At 47.0% G+C, this 25,540-nt stretch overlaps 1 protein-coding gene and 1 pseudogene across 3 annotated transcripts in view; both read right to left on the reverse strand.

Annotated features, from left to right (window-relative positions):
- Positions 1–618: 618 nt before the first annotated feature.
- The window catches only part of CASP7 (caspase 7), a 29,599-nt gene continuing 4,677 nt past the window's right edge, over positions 619–25,540 (reverse strand). For 2 of the 3 annotated variants that reach the window (XM_004763830.3, XM_045068468.1), the window contains exons 2-7: positions 23,760–23,869; positions 4,879–5,015; positions 4,281–4,409; positions 3,341–3,516; positions 2,829–2,958; positions 619–2,169 (exon numbers count right to left, since the gene is read on the reverse strand). In XM_004763830.3, the coding sequence (XP_004763887.1) occupies positions 1,946–2,169; positions 2,829–2,958; positions 3,341–3,516; positions 4,281–4,409; positions 4,879–5,015; positions 23,760–23,869 (906 nt within the window). In that variant the 3' untranslated portion in view covers positions 619–1,945. Of the gene's footprint in view, positions 2,170–2,828; positions 2,959–3,340; positions 3,517–4,280; positions 4,410–4,878; positions 5,016–12,912; positions 13,022–23,759; positions 23,870–25,540 lie in introns of those variants that run through there. The other variant, XM_045068469.1, reaches the window with a different exon arrangement.
- LOC123388786 lies at positions 21,099–21,272 on the reverse strand (annotated as a pseudogene).

Raw genomic sequence — 25,540 nt, forward strand, 5'->3', positions numbered from 1 at the left:
TGAAGGAATATTCATTATTTGTGAGCTTAGTACCTATGATCACTCAGAGAATTTTTAACGGAACCCTAAACCCTGACACTTGGGATCTTTAATGAATCTTATAAGGGGAAGAACTAGAATGCTGTAATTTCTACTTTCAGTTACAATGCTCTTAAGCCCATTTATTTCTACAAGAGGTTCCTTTGGTAGGATAGTCTGATTTCCAAAGAATGGCTGGTGAATTCTGAGAACGGTGGGGAGGATGCTTGTTGATTCTTGATTCATGATCTGCACTTAAATTTTGTACATTTGGTGTATTGTAGATGGCAGGAAACCAGGGACAGATTGAATAAACTGGCCCTAAATTAGTTTTCTTATTGAAACAAGATAACTTCTACTTGCTCTGATTTTATTGCCAAATTAATAAATGGTAGCCCATGGCAAATAGCTTTCTAGTTAACCCTTTATGTGAAGAATTTCAGCTTCCAAAGGGACTTATTGCTGTATTCGTGTTCCAGCTTCAAAAGAGACATGAATTATATTTTGTGTGGAGGTGAAGTCAGTGGGGTTGATTCTTACCATGTTTTTCCATTTTTCCACTGCTATAAAAAACTTTAGAAGGAAAGCAAACTGAGCAGGTTAGGAATTAAGCAACCAGATTTTAATCAATAAATATGAATATCTGTGTGTTAACCAGTTATTGGGTCAGAATAGAATTGTCAAAAATTCAAAAGGTAACCTTGAAAACAAAGTGCAAAAATCTTTGCCATAAACTTTTCCCCTACAGAGAATTAGAGGCAACAAAAAAATTTAACTCAGAATAAGGATTGGAATAACCTAAAAAATTCCAGGTAGATTTCAAAGCTAAAAAAAGATTATTTTGCACATAGTAGGCAATACGGAGATGATCTGGCAATTCCATGAATAAATCGAAGGGAGGAATTGTTGCACATCAGGGAACAGGATACTTCTATTCATCTTACGGGCCGTTCTGATATGCATTCCTTGTTCCTGCTCTGTCTCCCTAGGCTTTGCTGTGCTCTGTATTTGCAGGAAATCACATTTCCCAGGGCCCTTGCAGCTGGCTTCCAGGTAAGGCACAGAAGGAAGACTCAACGGCAGGAGAGATGAAGGCAGGGTATCTCTTCATATCTGACCCAGCTGGTCTTGCCTCATCTCAGGCCAGAGCTTTGTCTCTGCCATGGCTCCGATTCCCAATTCTTGGAGATCTCAGCTCTCACCAGGCAGCCCCCATGACCCTTCCGGCTCCTGTGGGCTACCCCAGTTTCTGGATCGAGGGGACCACACCTTTTCATAGTCCTAGGTGGTCAGAGATTCCTTTTATTTGGCTTCTCTTTTACTATTTTTGTAGGTCAATTTCCTCTGTTAAATTCCTTTTATTGAAATACCTAAAACGGTTTGTTTTCTATCTGATACATGTTAGAATCACGAACATGCCACCCCGCGGCCCCCTATCACACCCCCGCTTTATCTGGGAAGTTTTGCCTGAGAATCTGTCCTAAGCCAGTGAAAAATCACTCAAATCACACTCAATACCCACTTTCTGCAACACAGGTGAAGACAGCCTGCTTTTTTCCAAGCACTGGAATGCTCTGGGCCAGGTGGACCCTGTCGGCCGTGTCAACACAATCATGGTGGACACAGCAAAGAGTCTGTAGAGGTTGTTTCTGTTGTATGTACTAAGTGGGACAACAAGGAGAAAGACATGAACAGAAAACGAGTCTTCAGAAGAAATGACAAAGCCATCGAATGGGTAACATTGTAAAAAATAAAAAAATCTCCAAAAACAGTAAAAATGTAATAAGACAGCACCAGAAAGTTTTCTTCCTGAATTAAAATCCTTTAGAATTTCCAGGGATAGACCATTAAAAAAAAAAAGAAAAGACTCATCAACAAATGATCCATAGCTTTTCCGCTTGAATGCATCCCTGAAATGGTTATTTTTTCAGAAGTAGAGTTCCTTGGTGAGCATGGAGACCACACACGGGATCTGCTTCTTCTCATGGAAGTGGGGGTCATCAGACTGGGACTCGAAGTGCCTGGCCACCCTGTTGTTCACCCTGGTGAGGATATGCAAGATCTCCAGGCTCTTGCCATGCTCGTTCAGGGTGGAGCAGAGGGCTTGTACAAACCAAGACCCACTTCCTGGGTTCCTCCATGAGTAATAGCCTTCAACAAAACAGAAAGGAGACGATCAAATCAGCTGAGCTGGCCGCTGCCCCACTACTCTTCTCTGCATGCAAGTTCCCCGTGAGAATTATGCTGTGTGCGTGGAGAGCAAACATCTTGGGTTTAGAAGGCTGCATGAAAATGCCCAGCGTAAGTGTTCTTGCACAGATAAATATGAAACCCCTAAGTGTGCAGGAGACAAATGGGCACATGGAATGTTCCAAAGGAAATGCTCGAGAAGCACCCTGGAACTCCTCCCTGCCCTTGGCGCTGGGGGGTGTCGGGGGTGGAGAGCTACTTTCTAATCCAAGCCTCAAGAGAGGAATTTGCAGCAGAGAAGAGTCACAGAGATGTGAGGTTGCTGGCTTTGAAGCAGGAGGCAGGGGACAAGTTGTCAGGGAATTCTAACATGCTGGAAAAGGCACAGATGTGGATATCCCCCCTAGAGCCTCCAGAATATTCCTTCTGGGATTCTCGTCACTCTGCCAACCCATTTGCAATTCTGGCCTTCAGAACTGTAAGATAATAGGCTTGTAAGGTCTGAAGCCACTGTGTTTCGGGTAATTTATCACTGCAGCAACAGGAAACCCATACAGCCGCCACCCTCCATTCTGATGGTGGAGTGCCCCTGCCTAGTTCACAGGGAATGGACCTGATACCTGGAACTGTAGAATAGGCGAAGAGGAAGTCGGCTTCAACTGGGATCTTATATCGAGGATTGGCATCTGTGTCATTGATCGGCCCCGAGTCGGCCTGGACCCCATCATCGAGCTCTGTCCCCCGGCAAGCCTAAGTACCAAAGCAGAGATCACTTCCTGGAGTCAGGAATAGGGACATTTGAGCTCTTCATGGCTGCGTCCCGGTGCCTAGGGATCCACTCGGTGTGCCCTAGTGGCTCAATAAACATTCGATACAGAAATACACAATGAATAAAGCTTGTGTCAAATTAGCAAGCAAAGCAAATGAAAATATCGCAGTGTCTTAAAGAAACCCTCACAAGCCCTGATCTGATGCAAACAGAGGTGCCAAGCACAGCAGGGTAGAGAAATGAATCCTAGATTTGCAAATCTCAACTGAAACAGCGCATATATCTGTAAAAGTGCTAGAACCCGTCACTCTGTCATCACCATCTTTTCCTCTTTTAACGGCACCGGCTTTGAAAAGGGATTACCTGAATGAAGAAGAGTTTGGGTTTCTCTAGAAGGCTTCTGCATCTGTCCCCCCTAAAATGGGCCGTCAAGTCCTTTATTGCTGTCACGCCATCTGTCCCATAAATTAAATTCTCCTCTCCGTGGCTTAGCAAGATGCAGGCGAAGCAAGCAGAATTTCTGTGGTCCTCTTCAGAGGCTGCGAGCAAGCAGTTTGAGGATGGAAAGATTAAGATGTAAGTCCTTAGTGGGACCTCCAAAGGGTTCTCCCTCCCAGCCTGGCAGGGGCCACCGACTGTCAGACAGGTGTGCAGGGGAAGAAGCACCTCTCTGGAGGGAAGGAAGCCCAGCGGAACGAAGTTAGAGACAGGGAGAGTTTTAGAATTCTCACACGGTCTGAAACCTAGAGGGGACTGCCTCTTGAGGTGTGCCCCGCTGTGTGGGAGGGGTTCAGGCGTCTGCTGGGAGGCAGCATGGGGGCAGTGGGGTGCTGAATGGGCACAGCCCTCGTCTCTGTTAGGTCTGCGACACCGGGCAAGTGACGCTGCCATTTTGTGCCTTAGTTCCCATCTCTGCAAAGTCTGTTTAAAACATAAACATCTGAAATATAGGGAGATGATTAATCTCTCCCTGCCACCAGGGAAAAGCAGACACTTTCACTCCATTCTGGACAGAAAGATACTGACTTGTTCCTTCCCTATGAATTAGCTTTTGGAAATCGAGACTGTTCTATAGATACCAAATGTATCCCTTGCTGTCCTACTTGCGGATTTCATCTGTTTGGGGAGCGACTGCAGTTTCCTGAAAAGGTCTCAGCCTGGCCCGGAGCAGCCCAGAGGAAGGAAAGGCTCCCAGGGCTGAGATCACTGTGTGCCAAGCTGCCCTCCCGAGACCCCTGGCAGGCTGCCCCTTTCCCGGACAGGGAGGAGGCGGGCGGGGAGCGGGGAGGAGGCAGGCACGCACCTTGCTTCAGCAGGTCCTGCATCTTCGCACAAGAACAGTCATTATGGACGACCACATCAAAACCCAGGTTTCTGAAGCACTTGAACAGAGCCTCGGCATCTTTGTCTGTTCCATTGCGGACGCCCATTCCTGTGGGGACGAAGGCCACGGTGAGCGATCCCCGGCTGAGAGCGGCCTGCCAGCCACCTCCCGTCCGGGTGCTCAGCACCAGCCTCTTGGGCTCTGGTGTCCATGCTCCCAGCGTCATAGTTTAAATGTGCAACTGCGATAAGAATCCAACTCCAAGGAGAAGGTCATTCAGCCTGCGCACGGAAGGTGTGCCTTTCATGGCAACTCTCTGCCTCAGTCAAAACCAACAACAGCCCTGGATTCTTAGCCCTTCGGTCCAAGTCCCACATCAGCTAATGCATGTGGTGGGACCTCAGACTCGAAGTTCCCGATGTCCCTCATGCCTTCTTCCTGGACATGTAAGTAGCATCAGTGACCCCCCCACCCCCCCCCCACCCCAGGGCACGTCCCTTCTCTACGCATAGTCTGATACAAGCTGAGGATGACAGAAGGGGACGGGAGAGGCCAGTCCGGGGTCCTCAGCACTGACCTGTCCTTTTGTCGAAGTTCTTGTTGTTTATGATGATGCACTTGCCCACCTTCTCGAAATTCATGTTATACTGGTATGTAGGCACTCGCTCCTGGGCTGTCTTGATTGATTTCCCCGGGTCATTTTTCTTCTTCTTACTGGGGAAACAGAAAGCCAGTCAGGGGCTGTGGGAGATGTGGGGACAGGAATGGCCTCCTGATCTACGGTGAGCATGGAAGGGGCGCCCAGGAGAGCCGGAACCTCTGTAAGAACAGGCGCAAGGGGGCAGTCGGCTCCGTTTAAAAAATCGTATTTAAAATGAACAGGATCTCCTGCTCTGTTTCGTCAGCTGTCGCAGAGAGGAAAGCTAAAGCAGCAGCGCGAGGAGCTGCGCTGACACGCCCATCGGCACAGCGACAGGGCACCGGTGACCCCGAGAACGGCCCCTGCCGCCCTCCCGCGTAGCTGCTGGGAACCGACGTTGTACTTCCATTGGGGAAAACTGGCAGAATCGACCCCAACTGAGTTGAAACACATCCTAGGACAGAGCAACTCCAGTCCTGGGAATACACCCTAGAGTGGAGCAAACGCGTTTGCAGAAAGGACACAAGTACGCATGCGCCCAGCGGGGCGGTCCAGCAAGGACCCCCCCCCCCCCAGCCGCGAGGACCCCAAACGCCCATTCCCAGTGAACAAGCCGCTGAATACGCGTGCGAGGAGAGACTGCGTGAGGAGAGTGAGCAACCACGGCACCGCGGACCCGGTCTCACAACGACACTATTGAATGAAAGAACCCACACTCAGAACACTATTACCTGCGGTTAGACACGGTGCCGTTAAAAAGGGGGAAAAAGGCGCAGCGACTTAAAAAAGAAAGTAATCCCCTTCCTATCTCCTAACAACGACTGTCCAGTTTACCAAAGTCTGGCACAGAGGCTGGAACATGCAGCATCATTGAGAGGACACAGAAAACAATGTCAAGTGTGAGTGGAAAGCAGCCGTGCTGGTCATCCATGGGAATGGAAACACCACGAGAGAAAAGATTTTTTTTTTTTAATCTGTTGTGAAAAATTCCTGAATCCCCAATATCTAGAACAGTGCCTAGTATATAAGTTGTTCCATAAATTTTTTTTTAATACACTACAGACCAATATCCCTTATGAGTACAGATTAATTAATTAATTTATTTATTTTTAAGAGAGAGAGAGACAGCACACAAATGGGTAGGGGAATCTTTTTTTTTTTTTTTTTAAGATTTTATTTATTTATTTGACAGAAAGAGCCAAAAAGCACACGTGGGGGGAATGGTAGAGGGAGAGAGAGAAGTAAGCTCCCTGCTGAGCAGGGAACCTGATGTGGGACTTGATCCCAGGACACTGGGATCATGACCTGAGCTGAAGGCAGACGGACGCTTAACCAACTGAGCCACCCACGTGCCCCAAGAAGCAGAGTATCTTAAGCAGACTCCATGCTCAGCGTGAAGCCTGATGCAGGGCTCAATCTTATGGCCTTGAGGTCATAACCTGAGCTGAAATCAAGAGCTGGATGCCCAACTGACTGAGCCAACTGGGCACCTAAAGTCAAAAATTCTTGAGAAAATATCAGCAAGCCGAATCTGGCGATCTATGAGTAGGATTACTCATCATCACCAAGTGTGACCAATTTCAGGAAATTAAAGTAGTTTAACATCCAAAAATCAATTAATGTAATCCATCACTTTAATAGACAAAGATAAAGGACAAAAATCAAATAATCAGCTCCACTGATGCAAAAAAAAAAAAAAAGCAATTGACAAAATTCAATACTCTGTAATGATAAAAATGCTAAATAAACTAGGATTCCATTGGATCTAACTCAACCTGAAAAGGGCATCTATGAAAAACTCACAGATAATATCATCTTTAATGAGGAGACACTGAATGCTTTCCCTATAAGGTTGAAAACAAGTCAAACATGCCCACTCTGGCAGCTTCTGTTAAATACTGTATGAGAGGTTCTCATCTGGGCAGTTAGGTTAAAAAGATGTATTCTAGGAATGAATGCATCCAGTCTTGTGCCCTCATTTTACAGACATGGAAACAGGTGCACAGGACGGTAGGGGTTGTTCAAGGTCAGCCAGGCAGAGATGAGCAAAGTGAGACCCTGAGACCACCACGTGGGCCTCAGGTGATGTCAGCCTCTTGAGTCGCCCCCACACCCCAGAACATTTGTAAGAAGACTCATCCGCCACTGCCCCCAGATTCTCATCAAACGTTGGAAGGAGTAGAGTGAAAATAAAAACTCAGCTTGTTACCTGACAAAGGTGGGCCTTTCACCTTGAGTATCACTGAACCTCGCCTGTTGTAGTTTCTCAGAACCTCTGGAAGGATGTGGTCTTTGCTGCCACCCCTCCTACCCGGGTCCAGGTCACAGTGTGGCTCTGTGGGTCCAATCTCCAGAGTGCTTACTGCTGTCTCTCAACGGCAACCCCACTCTGTCCTCCACTTCTCTAAGGCCAACTGTCTTCTGTGACATCATCTGATGTCTAAAAGAGAAACAGCCTTCACCTTCTCCAGATTTTTCCTCCCTGCCCTTGCTTCATGCTTCTTTCCCCAGGGAGGCCGCACAAATGAGCGCTGGGCTGGGACACAGGCATCTGCCCACAGGACCCTTCACAGAGCCCTGACCTCCTCTCCTGGAAAACAGAGCCTTCTGTGACCTTCGCGGAATGACGCCGTCAATTTCGTGGGCAGGAAATACTCTCGTGGAGTCCTCTCCCTCTCCTGAGCCTCCATAAAAGCTCAGTGGAGATGCATATCAGCAAAGCGAGCTTCTGCAGTGTTCAAGGACATGCCACGCACGGGGGAGCAGGATTTACTTCTGAATTCCCTGACAATGACCCATCCCAACAGTGTCCTCTGTGCATATGGAAAATTATCTGTAAGTGGTCTTTCACATGCACATAAAATCTTCAGTTTATGCCTCTGAAGGAGGTGGAAGCGGCTCCACTGTACCCATTCTATAGGTTATAATAACCTCTAACATTGGTCAGGGCTTACGAGGGACCTTGTTGAAATTCTGCCTGCATTTTCTCATTGCCTCTTGACAGGTCTTTAGCTAACTGAAGACCACTCAAAGACTAGGGCTGAGTCTAACAGTCTGGAGGTCTTTAAGAGATAAAACTCTACTTCTGCAATATGAATTATTCTAAAACAAACTGTACAACAACATCCAAGTAAGAAACTCATTGTGATTATTTTAACGCTGCTGCCATCAGCCCATCCACAATGATAAGTAAAACAAAATTGGTGAGCCTCTTTTATAAGAAAACTGGCTTGGCTGTAAGTTACAGGAAACAAAAAAGGACTCCATTTCTATTAGAATAGATTTGGGAAGTAAACTTTTTTTAAAAAAGGAATACAAAAGGGGAATAAAGATATACACCCTTTAAAGAAAATACTTTCCATGGCTACAAAAAGTACCTTAAAATTGAATCCAAAATGTGATTCTTATCCCTGGTAAACATTTCAAAAGGGAGGGAATTCCCTTACCTAGCCTGCCCCTATCTTGAACTCTCATTTTTCAAAACGATAAGTATTTGCTTCCTCTTTCTGGATTTGAGTCAGTCAATATTTATTTTTCCTTCTAACCCAAAGAGCTTTTTGCTAAGCCCAGGTCTTCCCAGACCACAGATGTGTCTTAGGGAGCAATCCATTCCATCCACTCTGGCCGCTTCTGACCTCGTCTTTCTAAGAGGGACCAGCCTGGGGAAAACACTGTCTGTAGCTTAACTCTGGGGAAGCAACGCCTGTGACCAGTTTAAAGCACATAACTGGAGAGACAAACAAAAGGAAGAAATGATGATCAAGATGCAGAAAGCACCAGGAAAAAAAAAAAAAAGTGGACCAGAGTCCACGACATAAAAGATACATTCTTCCAGCATCAGAGTCCAAGTCTGCCGCCTACTACTAGTTGCAAGGCTTTTGAGCACCCTCTCCTGGGGATTAGGGCCCTTTCTGTTCCACTTTCCCTTCAAGACCCCACGAGAGCCGTGGCTTCACTTCCATTCTGCTAATTCTGGCTGCAACGCTGCTGCAGAGAAAGAAGTATTGCCTCCCATTTAGGATGAGAAATGAGTTCCGAGAGGCAACTGTTTTAGGGCAGCTGCTGGTGGCTGCTTCTGCATGCACCTGGGGCAGTGGTCTGCCTTGAGTATTTCTCTTGTGTGTGACACCTCACGCTACCTGGAAACACGTGGGACTGGCGAGTCTTCTCCCTTTCCCCCCACCGCTCTTACTTCCAATCGTCAACCTTAAGAGCATGCCTCAGTTAAAAGACCTGGAGGGCAGACAGGACTTTGTCCAGCAGGCCACTCCCATCAGGACCTGAAGGACAGGTGGAAAGATCTAGTTCAGCCTCTGCTTCCTGGTTGAACCATGCGGGGGAGGGTCTTTAGTCCGAATAACACAGCCCTGCAAGAAAGCACAAGGAAGTTCCGTGTGTCCTGAGGTGGGATGATTTCCAGAACGCAAACGAAGCATGAAAGAAAACAGAGGGGCAGAACAATGAGAATAGTATACTACCCTTTGGGGAAAAAAAAACGAGGGGAAAATACCGTATCTTTATGTTCGCTTATATTTGCATAAAGACTCTTGAAGGGTCACATAATGGATAAACCCATTAATTCCAGGGCTGGACGGCTGGTCTTTGAAACCTGGTTCTACCACGTAGCTGAGTGATCACGGGCAAGTTACTTAACCTCTCTAGGCTTTGCTTCCTCCTTTGTAAAAAGGGTAAAATTATATCATCTGCTTCACAGCCTGTGAACAAGTTGATATTCACAAAGCATTTAGGACGGTGTGCGGCCAGCAGTCGACAGGGCACAAATGTTATTGTTATTACTAATGGTATTTGTTGTATAGAATAACGAGTGGTCGCCCGTGTGATGGGGGCCAGAGGCGAGGACAGCAGGAAGGAGGAAGAACGTGACCGTATCTCTTTTTTAGTACATGTGAATCACTTATTGAAAAGGTTAAAATACAGATTATTTAGTAGTTAAAAATCACCTGCTGCAAATGGATTTCATTTTCTGGCCTATTTTGAAGATTACTGGATTCTTACTTTTTTGTGCTACTCGTTCCAAGGGCTCCTAAGAGACCCCGTGATTCTGTGTTTCACTGTGATTTCACATGTGACTTTATTCTCCAGTCTTCTGAGCTTTCTCCTCTTCTGTGTCAGTAACAACGGTGTTGTTAAATACAGTCACAGTAAGTACCACTTTGGAAGGCTCACTGCCTTGTACACATGACCCCGTAGGTCTTTCCAACAACTCTGTAGGGTACTGGCCCCATCCCATAGGAAAAGATGACACGAGCTTGTCTGAGAACACAATGCCAGACTTGGGTGAAAGCCCAAACTCAGTCACAGGTCCAAAACCAACTCCCCTATTCCAGCATTTCTTGCCTCTGTTAACGATCCAGATTCCAGGACCTTGTCCTAGACTTAGAGAATCAGAGCGTCCTAGAGATGCCCACACCCTCTGAGGTGTGAGGGCCTCAGCACTAGCCTGTCTTCCTACCACTTGGGCCCTTTTTAAAAAAAAGATTTTATTTATTTATTTGAGAAAGAGAGAGAGAGCGTGAGCACATGGTGGGGAGGGGAGGGGCAGAGGGAGAAGGAGAAGCAGACTTCCTGCTGAGCAGGGTGCCTGATATGGGGTTCATCCCAGGACCCCGAGATCATGACCCAAGCCAAAGGCAGACACTTAACTGACTGAACCACCCAGGTGCTTCTGCATGGGCCCTCTTGACTCTGACATTTCACTGCTGAGCCCCATGCTGGGCAGAAGAGTCAGGGGCCCTCTCCTGTCAAAGGCCACTTCCCATGTGGAGACAGCCTTCAGGACCTTTGGTTCGTGGCCAGAAGGTCGAACCAGGTACACCTTGGGAAGCACGGCCTGTGCATGGTGCCCCGTCGGCAGCAGCGAGACTGTCTGCAGGGTCCTGTGTGTGATTTACAATTTCCTGCAAGGTCTCCTAGGGGTGCCAGGCAAACAGAATAGGGGCGTGGGCTGCAATTACTTGAACACCACAACCGAAATGCTCCCAGGAAATGCCACCCCTCTTCTGCCTCATTTGCCCAGTGTCTGGAGAGTCCTCTGGATGGCCTTGGTGGCACAGTAACTGAGAGTCCAGGGCAGGAAGCTTTGCAATCCCCGAGCCAGCAACTCATGAAGAGTTACTGTCTGTTTGGAAATCAATTGCTGGAGCCAAGCAGATCCTCAGATAAACAACTGCTGTTGGACAGGGGCAAAGGCCTCTGGGGCTCCAAAGAGATTGTGGTCATTAATTAGCCATTGCAGAAAGATGCCAACAGTCCACAGCACGGCAGGCTCTCCTGGGGCTGGGGAACGAGAAGGACACTAAGAAGCTTTCAGGGATTCCAGATGAGCCATTTCTTTAGCTGGTGATCCTCCCCCAGAGATAAGATCTTCTAAAAGTGGCCATTTTCCCTGCCCTGAGTTCAGAGGACTTTTCTGCGGAAGATCAGGGAACACGCGTGCATGGCTATGGCACAGTCCCCAAAAGGGAGGGTGCGTGGAGCTGCTTCCAGGACTAGATCGATGGAAGGGAGCCCTTCCCCTGAATCTGACCAACGGTGCAAACGGATCAGGAACCCCTTCCCATTTCCCTACGTCACCAGCAACAAGGATTGTTAATGTCTGTGTGATGCTTTATGTTTTACAGAGCCTGTTCAAAATCATTATCCCACTCATCCTGCAAAGGACAGATGAGAGACGTGCAAAGACACAGCAAATTAAAGCTGGCCATGGTATTTTTTTAAGTCAGATTCTAGTATTTCTGGTTCTACCTGCTCTCCACCCCCTCACCCCTTCTCCTCTGTCTCTGCTAATTCTCTGCTGATAAACCCAGCTTTTATCTTGAACTTTTTCACTTTCTGAAGACTTTGGCCAAGATTACCATGCTGAGAAGAAACACAGGATTCTTGTTTTGAAACCTGCTATTAATTGCAAGGCTCATGATAAACCAGAAGAGTGAATTAGAAGTTCCAAATCCTCTTAAAAGATCCTGTGTTTCACAACTGGCTACAGATTTAAAAAAATAAATCTGGCTGTGAAATCACTGTTCTTAGGGCCAGAGAAGCAAGACTGCACTAACCAGGACAGGCTGGCTGAAGGACTTCGCAAGTGTTTGTAAGTGTGCACTAAAATGCAATAGGAAGTTCATGTACAGCCATGCTTCCTAACCATCTTTCTCGTTTCTCTGTGCTGCCTCTCCTTACTAGTATGAGCAAGGACCGTTCTCTTCTCTTCCCAAACATGTTCAGATTAGCTCAAATATCTGCTAGGAACAAAGATCAAGACAACATTGATTCTCAGAAAGAAACTGGATGACCCTCACTTCTTAGGTTAGAGACCCATTATTTTGGAACCTCAAATTCCACAGTGCAAGGCCAACTCAACAAAGTCAGGAGGCAAAAAATTACAACCAAGCTCTGATGGTTGTTTATATAAAGAGACGTCCTTGAAGAGCCTACAGCAACTTGTATCAGAAAACATTACAGGATATAAATACTCTGCCTCCTTTACGAAGAAGTAAAAAACCTCAGAAAGTGCACAATGAATTTTTACAATCCAGTCTGGGTGTGAATGTAATTTTCCCCATCACCGAGTGGATAAATACAGGTTTTATCCTCTTAACAGATCCCCTAGGCTGCTCGAGATGTGAATTATACCTTTCTATATTTGGAAGGGGATAGAAACATGCAAACCTGCTACTGTTTATTTTCTAAAGCGTCTCCATGAATAGGATCCCCAGAAGCTCTATCTGTTTGCAGACATTCATCAGCAGGAAAGTAAACACACCACCAGGCACACATTTCCCCAGGGCTGTTTCATTCGGAACTAGAGCTCTGGTTTTCGTAGCTGCTTTGTCTAAATATTTTTGGGATGATTCATTCATGGTTTCAACATCTGAACGGCGGGTATCCCCGACACTCCTGACATACCAAGGCACACAGCAAGGCAGAGAGGAAAGGCAAGAGTGAAGGTCGTACCTCGTATCTCCATCCGGAAGCACCCCCCTGTGCATCAGAACTAGGCTTCGTCCGGCAACTATGGGCAGTGAGTTTCCTTCTTCTCTGTAATAATAAAAACTCAACATGCTCGGGGCTCAGCGGGGGACAGCAGACTGGCACAGCCCGCCCAGCCCTGAAGGCCCGTGACTGAATCAGCAGTGAACTACAGGCTGGAGTTTTCCATGGGACCATTCACACTGGGGCTGGGAAAGTCACACTGGCCTCCCGCTTCTCTGCTGACCGGCAGAAATGCCCAGGCCCACACTGATGCATGCTCCCCGCTCTGGGACAGCTCCCTAGAGAAAAAGTGACTTTCTAGGAGCGTGAGATCAGAAGGGTGGGGGGACCCCCAAACGTCCACAAAGATACAACCAGCAGCACCATTTGTAAGAGTGAAAACATGGAAAGAGGGGAACGGCTAAGCCAGAGACTGTCAGTAGAATAACACGCCACACAGCTTGTTAAAGTGATGAGCATGCAAAGGCGGGTGAACCCATGCAAAGTGCCCATCCACAAAAGGGGGCAGAACGGCACACACAGAAATGGCAAAGTATGTGAAATTATATGCAAGTAAATGAACAAAAATAGGAGGTGACTCTGTGACGAATAGGAGTTCAAATTCTTTAGGCTATTTTTGTCCTTATAAAAGTACTCAAGGTATTAACACAAATACTAAAACAAAAGGCTACAGAGGCAGGCCAAAACACCTTAATTTTCAAATAAGGCAGATAAACCTTTTTCAATCGTCTTGAATAAAGGGAGTGATCCAGGAGTTCCTACCCCTTTCCTATCTCACCCCTCCAAACGCAATGAGGAAAATGTGAACACATGGAAATGAAACAAATGGTTTAACGATGCTCTCCGCAACTTCCTGGTTCAAAGTCACGGCCAGGGGAAGGTGTGGAGCTCAGCACCTGCTACCCCTCGGCAAACTGAAACATTTGCCATCCTCAGGTCTGTGAACAAAGGGAAAAACATCTCTGTACGTCCTTTTCTGAAACTCAAATTTGCAAGCATACACCTACTTTGGGAAACAAAGTTGGTTTAAAATAGGCTGGAGAGAAAAACAGTCCTTCCCCCAAACTTATCCACGTGCACGCTTCCCTCCTCCCCACAAACAAGGAAGCACCGAGACCTCTGACAATAAAAATTAATAAAGGGGCACCCGGGTGGCTTCGTTGGTTAAGTGACCGACTCTTGATTTCGGCTCAGGTCATGATCTCACGGTGGTAGGATCGAGCCCCACCTCGGGCTCTGTGCTAGGGCTCTCTCTCCCTCTCTCTCTGCCCCGCCACCCCCTGCTCAGGCATGCTCTCGCTCTCTCTACTACAGAAAAAAGAAAAAAAAATTGATAAAAGACTGAAAAAAAAAAAAATCAGCCGGGGGGGGGCGGATCAAGGACAGGATTCCCTTTTAAGAGCCTGAAACTCATGTCTGTATTATGGCTACAGGCTCCAGAACTTAGAGTGGCTAACAGGACCCACCTGCGCTCTGACAGGCTCATTGCATTTATCCTTTCTGCCTTCAGAGGAACGGCAGACTCTCCGGCACAGAAGCGTGCCAGACAGAACACCCTGAGCTCTCCAGCGAGCTTGGGGTTTGAACATGCAAGGCCTCGCTGTGCCTCTATTACTTGTGACCACCTGTGCCCCAGAGAAACAAGAGGCTTTGGTTTCATAGTACTCCTTCCTTCCTCCCCACCTTCCTTTCTTAACAACTTTAATTATTTATTTTAGATGGGGGGAGGGGCCAGAGGGAGAGGCAGAGAGAATCTCAAGCCGACTTCTTGCTGAGCTTGGAGCCCGACAGGGGGCTCGATCTCATGACCCTGAGATCATGACCTGAGTGGAAACCAAGAGTTGGATGCTCAACCTACTGAGCCACCCAGGCGCTCCTTATAGTACTTCTCTATAACTAGACTTGCTTCTAGAATAGTGATTTTTTAAAGTTTTTTTTTTTTTTTTTATAATTTTATATGTCAGAGAGAGAGTGTGAGTGAGCACAAGCAGGGGGAGCAGCAGGCAGAGGGGGAAGCAGGAGCTGGATGCGAGATTCGGTCCCAGGACCCTGAGATCATGACCTGAGCCGAAGGCAGCCGCTTAACAGACAGAGCCACCCAGGTGTCCCAAGAAGAGTGTTTTAACGTTTTCATTACTATGAAAACCTGATCATTGACTCGCCTTGTTTTCTTTTAACCCTCCAGCTCACTTCTCCCTTCTAGGAGAGCAATGACCTAAAACAACTGGCATGTGTGGAGCTTCAAAGTCTCTAGACTCCGAGACCCTGTTTCAGAAGCGTGGCTCTCTGCTCCTGTAACGGGACTTGGCCCTCTTTATCAGAAAACCCATCGCCAGCCCTGCTGGAACGCGTCCATCCCTCGGCTGAAGTGAGGCAGAAAGGGAGCAAGTTCAATGAAGAATTAAATCTGCTGACCCACTTGGGCAGGAGAGAAAACCCGCGCTGCGGGGGGATTAATGTGGCTGGAAAGCTCCGTACCACCACGGTCAGGACTGGCGCTCGAAATAAGGGGCGGAGGACTGGACCCCAAGTTAGAGCTGGGTGTCGGGTCCGGGCTTGCTGGGTGACCGTGGGTAAAGAGAGCACTTGACCTCCCTGGTCTTAACTTTCCTTGACCATTAGAGGAGGAAGAATTGGGAGACTTCCCATTTTCTGGAGTCTTCCAGTGTTAACCTTACAATGGGAGGATTCCTCCCCCTCGGGAAGGATGTTGGTTTCTTCTCCTCATCACTCCGTTCAGCAAACTGAGTTACTTTATTCAAACCTCACAGAAAATCCCATGGGCGGGTATTCATATCCCCATTATGCAGAGGACAAAACTGAGGCTCAGAAAAGTCAAAGGACTTGCTAGTCCCTCAACAAGTGATTGGGAGACCAGGACTAGAACCTGGGAACCGGGGATGTCTGCCTCCAGACCACCCCTGCGGTGTCATCACCCCTTCAAACACAGCACTGAACCCTGAGTACTGTTTACATACACATTTGGGAGACAGGCATCTGGTATTCTATCACCTAGAATTCAAATATTTCTTTTATGGAAAAGCCAACTCCTTGGGTTATATTTTAACATTCCTTTTTTTTTTTTTTTTTGCGGGGGGGGGGCGTGGGGGCGGCGGGGTGGGGGTGGCCAGACAGACCTGGCTCTCTTTGACTCAATGGGTGTGATCGAAAGAGCTTTTGCTTCATTTGTAACATACTCTTTGGAATGAGCTAACGGTCTGCTATCTTTGTCTTTTCCTCTAATTCCAAAGCATCACTTCTCCTGAAACACCCCCTTCACCTCCAAATGAAAAGATAGGCCACCTGGATCTTTCTCATAATTATACAAAGAACACATATTTTCACGGGGATCTGTTTACACATAACACTTAGCTGGTGGAGAAACCTGAGTGGCAATGGAGGAGAAAGAATTAGAAGCCAGTGGCCGTGACTAAATACACCAGAGAAGCACAAAGGCCGGAGCACAGAGGTGACACCAAGCGGAACACCAAGCGTGGCACCTCTGAACAAGTGCCTCAAAGACTGGGAGTTTATCAAGTTTTAAAAATGAGGCTTTTCTCCTGCCCCCTTGGCTCGGGAATTAGAAGGATAAACAACCACGCACCCCCTGCAGGGAGGCAGAAGTTTCCAGCAAGATCCCGGGGAAATTTGAGGGTGTGAAATGTTTGCTACTTTGCCTTTTATTTCCTTTAGCAGGGAGGGGAAAGGAGCCTCTGATTTCACAGCTCAAGTGGGCCCCAGGGAGGACCTGCAGGAAGATGCCGGGCGGGGAGGTCTTGTACCTACAGTGGTGCCTCCAGGACCCAACTCATCCTGTCCAGGGGCCTCTGCGCACGTTCCCGTGCTTTAAGGCCCAGCCTATCTTCACTTTCACGGTGGCTTGGCCCTGACAGGCAGGCTCCTCCTGTCCTCTGATAACCCCATTTCCAACTCCTCCGGCCCTCCCTGCCCCTGCCTCCACAGTTCCCAGTACACTACCATTCAGCAATTAGCTCTTTGAACTCGTTTCCGGAGCCATGCCTAGGCATTCAATAAGAACCCGAGTTCACATCCAGGGCAGGGACAAGGCTGTGACCTTGGTTGGTGGGTACCCCTGGGCCGGGTGCTCGGGTTTCCTTTACCTTTAACTTCAAGAGGAAACCCCCTTCACCTGCACAGATGATTCTAGAACTTGTTCCAGAAACTGTGGTTCATAACGAATGCTGACGATGCACGTACTGATTTCTTCGAAGTCTTTTCTGTTTACAAGTCCAAAAACTTGGACTCATTTTAAATAAGTATCTCGAATATTTTTCCTTTGTGGTTTCCTGTGTTTTCCAAATGTTCTTCAATAATCAGGAAATCAGAAAACATTTTAATAAGATTTTTTTTTTAAAGTAGAGTTAAAGAACAGCCGGGTATACCCAGGGCCCATGGAACGGAACTAAAACGATGCTGTGATGCCACCTAGTGACACTGAAGAGACAAAGCCAAGGTAAGTCAGAGCTTGGAACCACCTGGGGCCCGTGAGTCCTCCCTGGCATTGGGGGGTGGGGAGGAAGGGGACTTCTTTTTTGTTTCCCCAAATCCTTACAGTCGGAAGGGGAAGGCAGGTGTCCTGAATTAGAAATGGGCAGGGGGCACCACTGACCCCACACACTGCCTTACCAGATAGAATTCTGACACCTTGGAGAAAGGAGCTGGGGACAGGGTGGGCGGGGGGGGGGTGCCCCCTATTGGGGGCACGGAGAACCGGAAGCAGCCCCAATGCTCACACCCTGGCAGATTCACTCTGCTGTCTTCATGTTGCACCCCATGAATTAAATTCAGCAGAATTTAGAATCTCAAGACACAGAGCTGAAGGCACAGGGTGTCGACTCTGTCGACAAGCCAGGTATGCCCATGGACACCCACCCTTCGTGGCCAATCACATTGTTCTCAGTCTCGCCCCCATCTCAGGCCAAGTCACTGGCACCACCCAAATCTTGTCACACGCTCTCGGGCAGCAAAGCCAAGGCAGCAGGAATGTTCAGGGAAGCGATGAAAGGTGGCAAACGCTGGTGCCCTTCTGTCATTAGGACAATAGAAATAGGGATTTCATCACCCTTTCTCTAGCCGGAGGACTCAGAGGTCACCAGATGACTCCAGTCTTCCGTGGAGTTCAGGGGCCACTTTTCTCAGCATCTCTCCCCATTCCGGCCCTTCCTCCTTTTAGTCACAAAGTCCCGTCGCTTCTACCTCCTGCCACCTCTGGGGTCCAGCTGCTCCGCTCTACCTGCCACATTCCACTGGCAACAGCCCCCTCTTCAGGACCTGCCCTGCACTGCAGCTTAACCCACTGAGCCACCCAGGCACCCCTGAGTCAATCTACTTCTTAAACTCTTTCATAATTTCCTTGTTCTTAGGATCGATGCCAAATCTTTAATGTGACTTACAGACAAGCCCTTCTAAACTCTGGCCCCTGCCTATTGCTCCGGTCTCCTCTTCTGGGGTACCTGCCACACCCCACATTCCTGCCAGCATGCGTCGCCCTGACCTCACACACCTACACCCCCCTTCACCACCCTCCTGCCCCCATCAAGTCTCAGCACACATCATGTCTCCCGGGGAAGCTTCTTTCACAAGACCTTTTCAATTTTACGCCCCCAGCACCCTGCTCTGCTCTGCCCTGCCGACCACCACCCTGCCTTGGTTACCTGTTGTGTGCCTGCCTTCCCAGCAGGAACGTGAGTGTCTGGGCTGGGATCATGTGGGTCTTGTTGACCTTGTTTCCAGCGTAGCTCTGGGCCAAACACAGAGCCTGATATGTTAAGGCAGCAGCTGAGAAGGCAGCAGCAGGCGAGTGCAGGTTCAACTTCACTAATCGACTGTGGGACTTGGGACAAGGGGCTTAACTTCTCACTGTTGCTCCATAAATATTTAATGAATGACTGAAAAAATGAATTAGTGACCCAAAATAGCACCTGACATGGTTAATTTTATTCATTTATTTAAATACTTCACTTATTTATTCGAGAGAGAGAGAGAGAGGGAAGGAGAAGCAGGTTCCCTGATCAGCAGGGAGCCCAATGATGTCGATGATGTCGGGGCTCCATCCCAGGACCCTTCCAAAGACCCCAGGATCATGACCTGAGCTGAAGCCAGACTCTTAACCGATTGAGCCACTCAGGCACCCCTGATATGGTTAGTTTTAAAGGCACATGAAAGAACCTTCCATCTTAAGTTAAAAAACAAATGAAAGGAAAAGCCTACATTTTAAGGGTTCATCACAAATTCTGGAAGAAGTTTATTTGAATTGACTGCCTCCTTGGCAGGTGGCCTGTGCATCACATAATGCAGGATTTGAGTTCGATGCCCGGCGAAGGCAGAGAAAATAAGCAACTAACAATTCACAGCCTGGAAGAGTGAGACATTAAATTGCCATTTACCCTAGCAAAGTATTGTTTGATAATTCAATAGTCATGTCTTGTAATCCATACAACGAATATAAACAGCTTCCAAATCCCTAACATGACTTACAGACAAGCCCTTTTAAAATCTGGCCCCTGCCCGTTTAATTTAATTCAAATATTTAATTGGAAAATGGAATACAATTCAAGTATTTTGCAAGGATAATTACTGTTTATTTTGATAACATGAAGCTTGAGGTCAACGTCAGCCATGCTATTAAAGAAAAAAGGTACAGGGGCACCTGGGTGGCTCAGTGGGTTAAGCCGCTGCCTTCGGCTCAGGTCATGATCCCAGGGTCCTGGGATCGAGTCCCGCATCAGGCTCTCTGCTCAGCGGGGAGCCTGCTTCCCTCTCTCTTTCTCTGCCTGCCTCTCTGTCTACTTGTGATCTCTATCTGTCAGATAAATAAATAAAATCTTTAAAAAAAAAAGAAAGAAAAAAGGTACAGCACACTAGAATACAGAAGACTATGAGGGCTTATTGGCTTTACCAAAGGATGTAAGGGGGTTAAAAAAAAAAACAAAACCCATATCACAGACTGTATCTATTTTTGCAAAATGATGCACCTGTAAGGCAGAGGTCTTCAAACAGGGCACTAAAAGACCTTCCAAGAGGTGCAGACATAGGCAGCTTTAAGGAAATGATCAGATCCTCAATTTCCATATGCATTTTTCCTAAAACTTGTCTGATTTACTGCCTCTCCTTTCTCATCCTATCTCCCAATATATGAAAAAAGAACAGAATCTCATCCATCCTAATTCCCAGATGATGTCAAAACCTCCATATCCTCTAACAAACAGACAATTCAAGTATCAGCGTCTGTGGGTCTCCTTGGATGAGACACCACGATGGGCTTCCTATTTGTGTTAAGAGTCTAGAGAGGGTGAAGGATGGCATTAGACATGGGGCTGTCTGGGGACACACTGGGCTGTTCCAAACTCAATTATATGTTTAAAAATATACTAATAGGGACGCCTGGGTGGCTCAGTTGGTTGAGCGGCTGCCTTCAGCTCGGGTCATGATCCCAGCGTCCTGGGATCGAGTCCCACATCGGGCTCCTTGCTCGGCGGGGGGCCTGCTTCTCCCTCTGCCTCTGCCTGCCATTCTGCCTGCCTGTGCTTGCTCTCTCCCCCCCTCTCTCTGATAAATAAATAAAACCTTTAAAAAAAAATAAAATAAAAATATACTAATAAAAATATGTAACGTAGTAGAATGGAATGGGAGTGATGTGGTTTTTATATGACTTTGATTTTTTTTATCCCCTGATTATTTCCAACGACTATCAGTTTTGGGCTAGATTTCTGGGACAGCAAATAAGCACTGATTCAGGGAGGTAAACACAGCACTTTCTCTGTGCCTTTCCTTCCTGCTTCCTTCACTCTCTCCCCGCCATCCATCCATCCATCCATCCATCCATCCATCCAATTTTCCTTCCACCCACGATCCTCCAAGAATCAGAAACATGGTTGGTTGTCATAGGGATACCTAATAACACATTTGCGGAACTGAAAATGGTATCAGACCTTTACTGGTTGAAAGCAAATCTGGTGAGGTTGATTGGTTTGACAAGAAGGACTGGCTTTGTCAACTGGAAGACAGAACACACATTTTACCTAAGTGAATGAGCTACATTTGCAGCTCCCAGGCCTTAACAATGAAATATTTTAAAAAGCAGATAGTTTAAAATAAGCATTTACCAAAAAGGGGGAAAAAGCACACCAACACAGTGTTGTTTTAATTATCTTATCTCTGTCGGGGATATCTGGGGTTACAGAAGTTGCCTCTAAGGAAAGAGGAACAGGTGTAATGTACAGTTCTGAGAAGTTTTCAAGTAGCAATAATCGTGCCTCAGATGAACCTCATTGGCTACGATACTGCTGCTGCGCAAAGCTTTTCGAGAAGTTTTGATGAAGCCTTCTGAGTGTACCTCCCAGAAAGGAAAAAAAAGTAAATGTTTCTAAGGGCTGAATAACATTCTTTTTGTAAGTCAGGTAATTTCTAATCATTCTCAATGCAATTGCAGAAGGAACTAATTGATTTGTCAGTTTTTGGCAGAGAACTTAGAAGGAATTCAAAGAATTAAGCGGCGTTATTAGAGCAGAACTGCTGTCATCCCATGTACTCATTCACGGTTTCTCAGCGCTTCTACCCCTAAAAATGACAAATATGCAAAAGAGGGGATATGGAACTTCCTTATTCTAGCAAGGACTATTTGTCCATTTATTTGTAAACTAGCTTTTAAAAGCCTGCTTTCCCATGATAAGTTGCAATTTAAATGCAATTTCTATGTATTATTGTGATGAAGAACAATTTTATAGCACTGATGACTTATCAACATTTTCGTTTGGACCAACTGGGAATCAGTAATAGCCAGGACAGAAACTTAGTCTAGGAGAAATTATTAGTAACTTAATACAGGAGAAATTTCTTTTAATACTCCTGATACTTGGAAAAAGGCCTTATAATTTATGCATCTGTTTACGTGCACAGCTATATGATACAGAGATTCATGATGAGGTGAGCAATAAAAGACTTTCAAGCAACTACACCCATTACAGCAGAATAAAATGCTATGTGGGAGGGGAAACAAGAGTTTGAGGAAAAAAGAAACAACAAAAATTCTAGCTTAATGGAGAAATGTGGTTATAAAATGCCTGTGGACGGGGCACGTGGGTGGCTCAGTGGGTTAAGCCTCTGCCTTCAGCTCAGGTCATGATCTCAGGGTCCTGGGATCGAATCCTGCATCAGGCTCTCTGCTCAGCAGGGAGCCTGCTTCTCCCTCTCCTTCTGTCCAGTCACCCCACTCACACACACACACTCTCTCTCTCAAATAAATAAAATTTAAAACAACAACAACAAAAAACTCTTGTGGATTTAGATTCCACTGTATACACATAAACAAGTGATTTTTAAATGTCAATAGTTACAACACACCACTGGTTTTCATAATTTCTGGCAAGTATACCACAAGGCTTTATCAAGCCTTGTGAAATGGCCATTACACAGTTCCTCCTCCTTTGTCACCACGGGCAACCTGCTTCACCCAAAGCCTCAAAGAGTTGGGAAAACTGAAATATTCTCACATCATTCACAACTATCTGACAAGAAATTTCTGTGTTGCCTTAAAATGGATGAGTGCACGTGTAGTTCTCTGCAGCTACATGAACGAAACACCTGATGGGCACTGTTCTAAGGGGCTTGCACTGGGGAGGGGTTTAGCTTGGATGGACTGATCTGATGGCTTTCAAAATTTTTCAGGGGTTGGAGCTATATGTTCTGATCATTTTCTCTTGACCGTAAACGGCTACCAAGGCCAGTGAAATTCGGGTCCAGGATGTTGGGGCTCTTCCCACTTTTTCGAGTCTTGTCTGGGATGGTAAGACCCCAGGGTCTCTCCAGGATGCTGCAGGGAGCCAGGCTGCCCCTCTTCGCCAACTCTTACCCTCCTGAGCACTGCTTGGGAGCACTCCCTGACCTCAACTTTTATCTCTGTCACTGTCCTTCCCAGGCGGGGTCTGGATTAGGAGATGCGCAATAGTCAGATGCTTCTGACCCAAAAAGCACTCTAGCTTCTGGCCAGGAAGCCCGACTGCCTGCCATTCCATGACCAGGGTTGAAGGGAGAAAGGGACCCCTCTCCCTGTCCTTGCGACCACCTTTAGCTGGAAAGCACAGTAGAACTGTTGATGATGCTGGTACCGTGTTTGATGATGCTGGTACCGTGTACGTTCTAATCTCTGTCATCAGAGAGGCAAGCAAGCAAACCTCTTTGTGCCTCAGTTTCCCGACCTATTAAGTGATGATAACAACAGAACTATCGCCTGAGATTGTGAGGGCTACAGGCAACACTGAGCCGGCATACAAGAATGTAATAAAAGAAGCTATTATTCTTACTAAATGCAGTATTTAGAATTTTAGAAGTGAACTCCAGAAAAGACAAGGTGAGAATCACTAGACAGGCAGCTTCCTCCATTGGAGTGCTACCCTAAAACCCCATCCTGTGTCCCTGGATTCCGCTTTTCAGCGGAAATCTAGCCCCAACTGGCAGCAGCAGCCCATAGACTCTGCCGCAAAGGAGGTCAGCTGCAACTCACCTCCACCGAGGGCAGCTCCTTACTCCTGGGCGGCTGCTGTCCAGAGGCACAGCCACTGAGCAGGAAGACCCCCATCCCCCCGACCCAACCACCAAGTCTGGCTTGCTCCCAGAGACAGAGAGTGCACATGGTTTCCTAGTGTTGTCACAGACAGCTGGCAGGATTTTGTACAAATCTTCTAGGTACAGCATAGACCTCTGGCCCAGAGGATCCCTCACCCGTGCGTGTGTGGCAATGGCAGAGGCACGGCAGGCTGAAGAGGCCCAGGCCGAGGAAGGAAACTTACCTGAAGAGTGACGGGACAAAGGAGGACCGGTCTGGCTTGGCATCAACTGCATCTGGGCTGCCTGTGTCCCCAGCTGCCTGCTCCACACCACAGCCTTGATCATCTGCCATCTGGAAGGAGAAAAACCAACCACACGGTCAGTATTTAGTGGCATCACTAGCCTCAGGATATTTCTAAGCAGCACTCACTAGGGACACAGTTTTTAATTAAAATGGCAGGTGGGCCACCTTGCATATTTAGGTTCTGGGGGATCGTGCACCAACAAGTCATTCAAATGCTTGAGCACCAGCTTTATTTCCAGCATTGTTCGAGAGATGGATGAGACAGCAGCAAAGGAAACAAAATCCATGCCCTCGGGGAGCGTTGCATTGGGCCTCCTTGGCCTCCAGGATTTTGTTAAAGGATCCCTGTGTAGGAGAAGCTGTGGGAGTTCAGTTTAGGTTTGTAGGACAAGAAACTCTCCCCTACATTCCTGACAGCTTATAAGGTGCTTATCCTCTTCCTGGCATCACTCAAACCCAGTTCAAACACAACAGCAACCTGGGGTACAAAGCTGTTTGTATCAGATTCTTTTATTTACATGGTTGTACCAGAAGAGATTTCCATAAATTATTCTCCCACTCAAGAATCTTCAAGAGAGCCCTACAATCTAAACCTATTTCCTTGAATTTTAAGACCCCGTCTTATCTAGTACTGGCGCCTGCAAACTATGACCCACCACCTGTTTCTGCAAATAAAGCTTTATTGGAATTCGGAGATACCCATCCGTTTACATACTGTCGGCAACAAGAGTTGAGCAACTGTGGCAGAAACCATGTGGCCTGAAAAGCCTAGAATATTTACTACCTGGCCATTTCACAAAAATGTCGGATCTCCTACTAATCTACTATTCCCTCTACTTTAAAGAATAAAAAATAACTGTAAGAATAGAAACCGACTGGGGCACCTAGTGACTCAGTCTGTTGAATGTCAGCCTTTGGCTCAGGTCGTGATCTGGGGGTCCTAGCACCAAGCTTCGTGTCGGGCTCCCAACTTGGTGAGGAGTCTGCTTCTCCCTCTGCCTCCCACCCCCTGGCTCATTCTCTCTCTCTCTCAAATAAATTAATCAAATCTTAAAAAAACAGAAACTTAATTATTATTTATGTAATTGTTTTGTGAGCATTACCTTAATTTAACACTCTCAATAATGCTGTTAGACCACCCCTGTGATCACTGCTCTTTGAGATGAGGTAGGCGAGGCTAGAAAAAGATATCTAGCTTGTTCTAGGCTACATAACTTCAATCTGAAGCCAGCAGTAGGCACCCCAGAGTACCCGCCACCTCTACCATTACGCCATGCAGCCGCTCAGTGTCTTCAGCATATTATGTTCATTTCAGGTCCTGTCTTTCTGGAAGTCACCACCCACATGTTTGCTGGACAGGACATCTCTGCCCAGCGCCCAGCTTGCTAATAATCAGTCCTCAGAATTCAGCTAGAATGGCAGCACCGCAGGGCGATCTACCTTGAGGACACCTATTGCATCAGCTCCCCCCACCCCCATTGTCTTTATTTGTCTTTTGTTTTCACTCTGCTTACTGTTTAGCTCAAACAAGACAGTTCTAAGTTCATCCCAGCAGAAGCCCCCAACACACAGAAGGTGCTTACTGAATAAATATTAATTGACTGGAGTGGTTAGAAACCCAAGGCCCAAGGGAAAAGAATCAGCTAAAAGTGATACAGCCGGTTGGAAGAAGAGGCCTTGAGTTCTGAGTTGGCATTGTCACGTCACCCTGCAACTTCC

Source organism: Mustela putorius, unplaced genomic scaffold (assembly GCF_011764305.1).
Source record: "Mustela putorius furo isolate JIRA1106 unplaced genomic scaffold, ASM1176430v1.1 tig00003909_pilon_pilon_pilon, whole genome shotgun sequence".
Classification (NCBI taxonomy): Eukaryota; Metazoa; Chordata; class Mammalia; order Carnivora; family Mustelidae; genus Mustela; species Mustela putorius.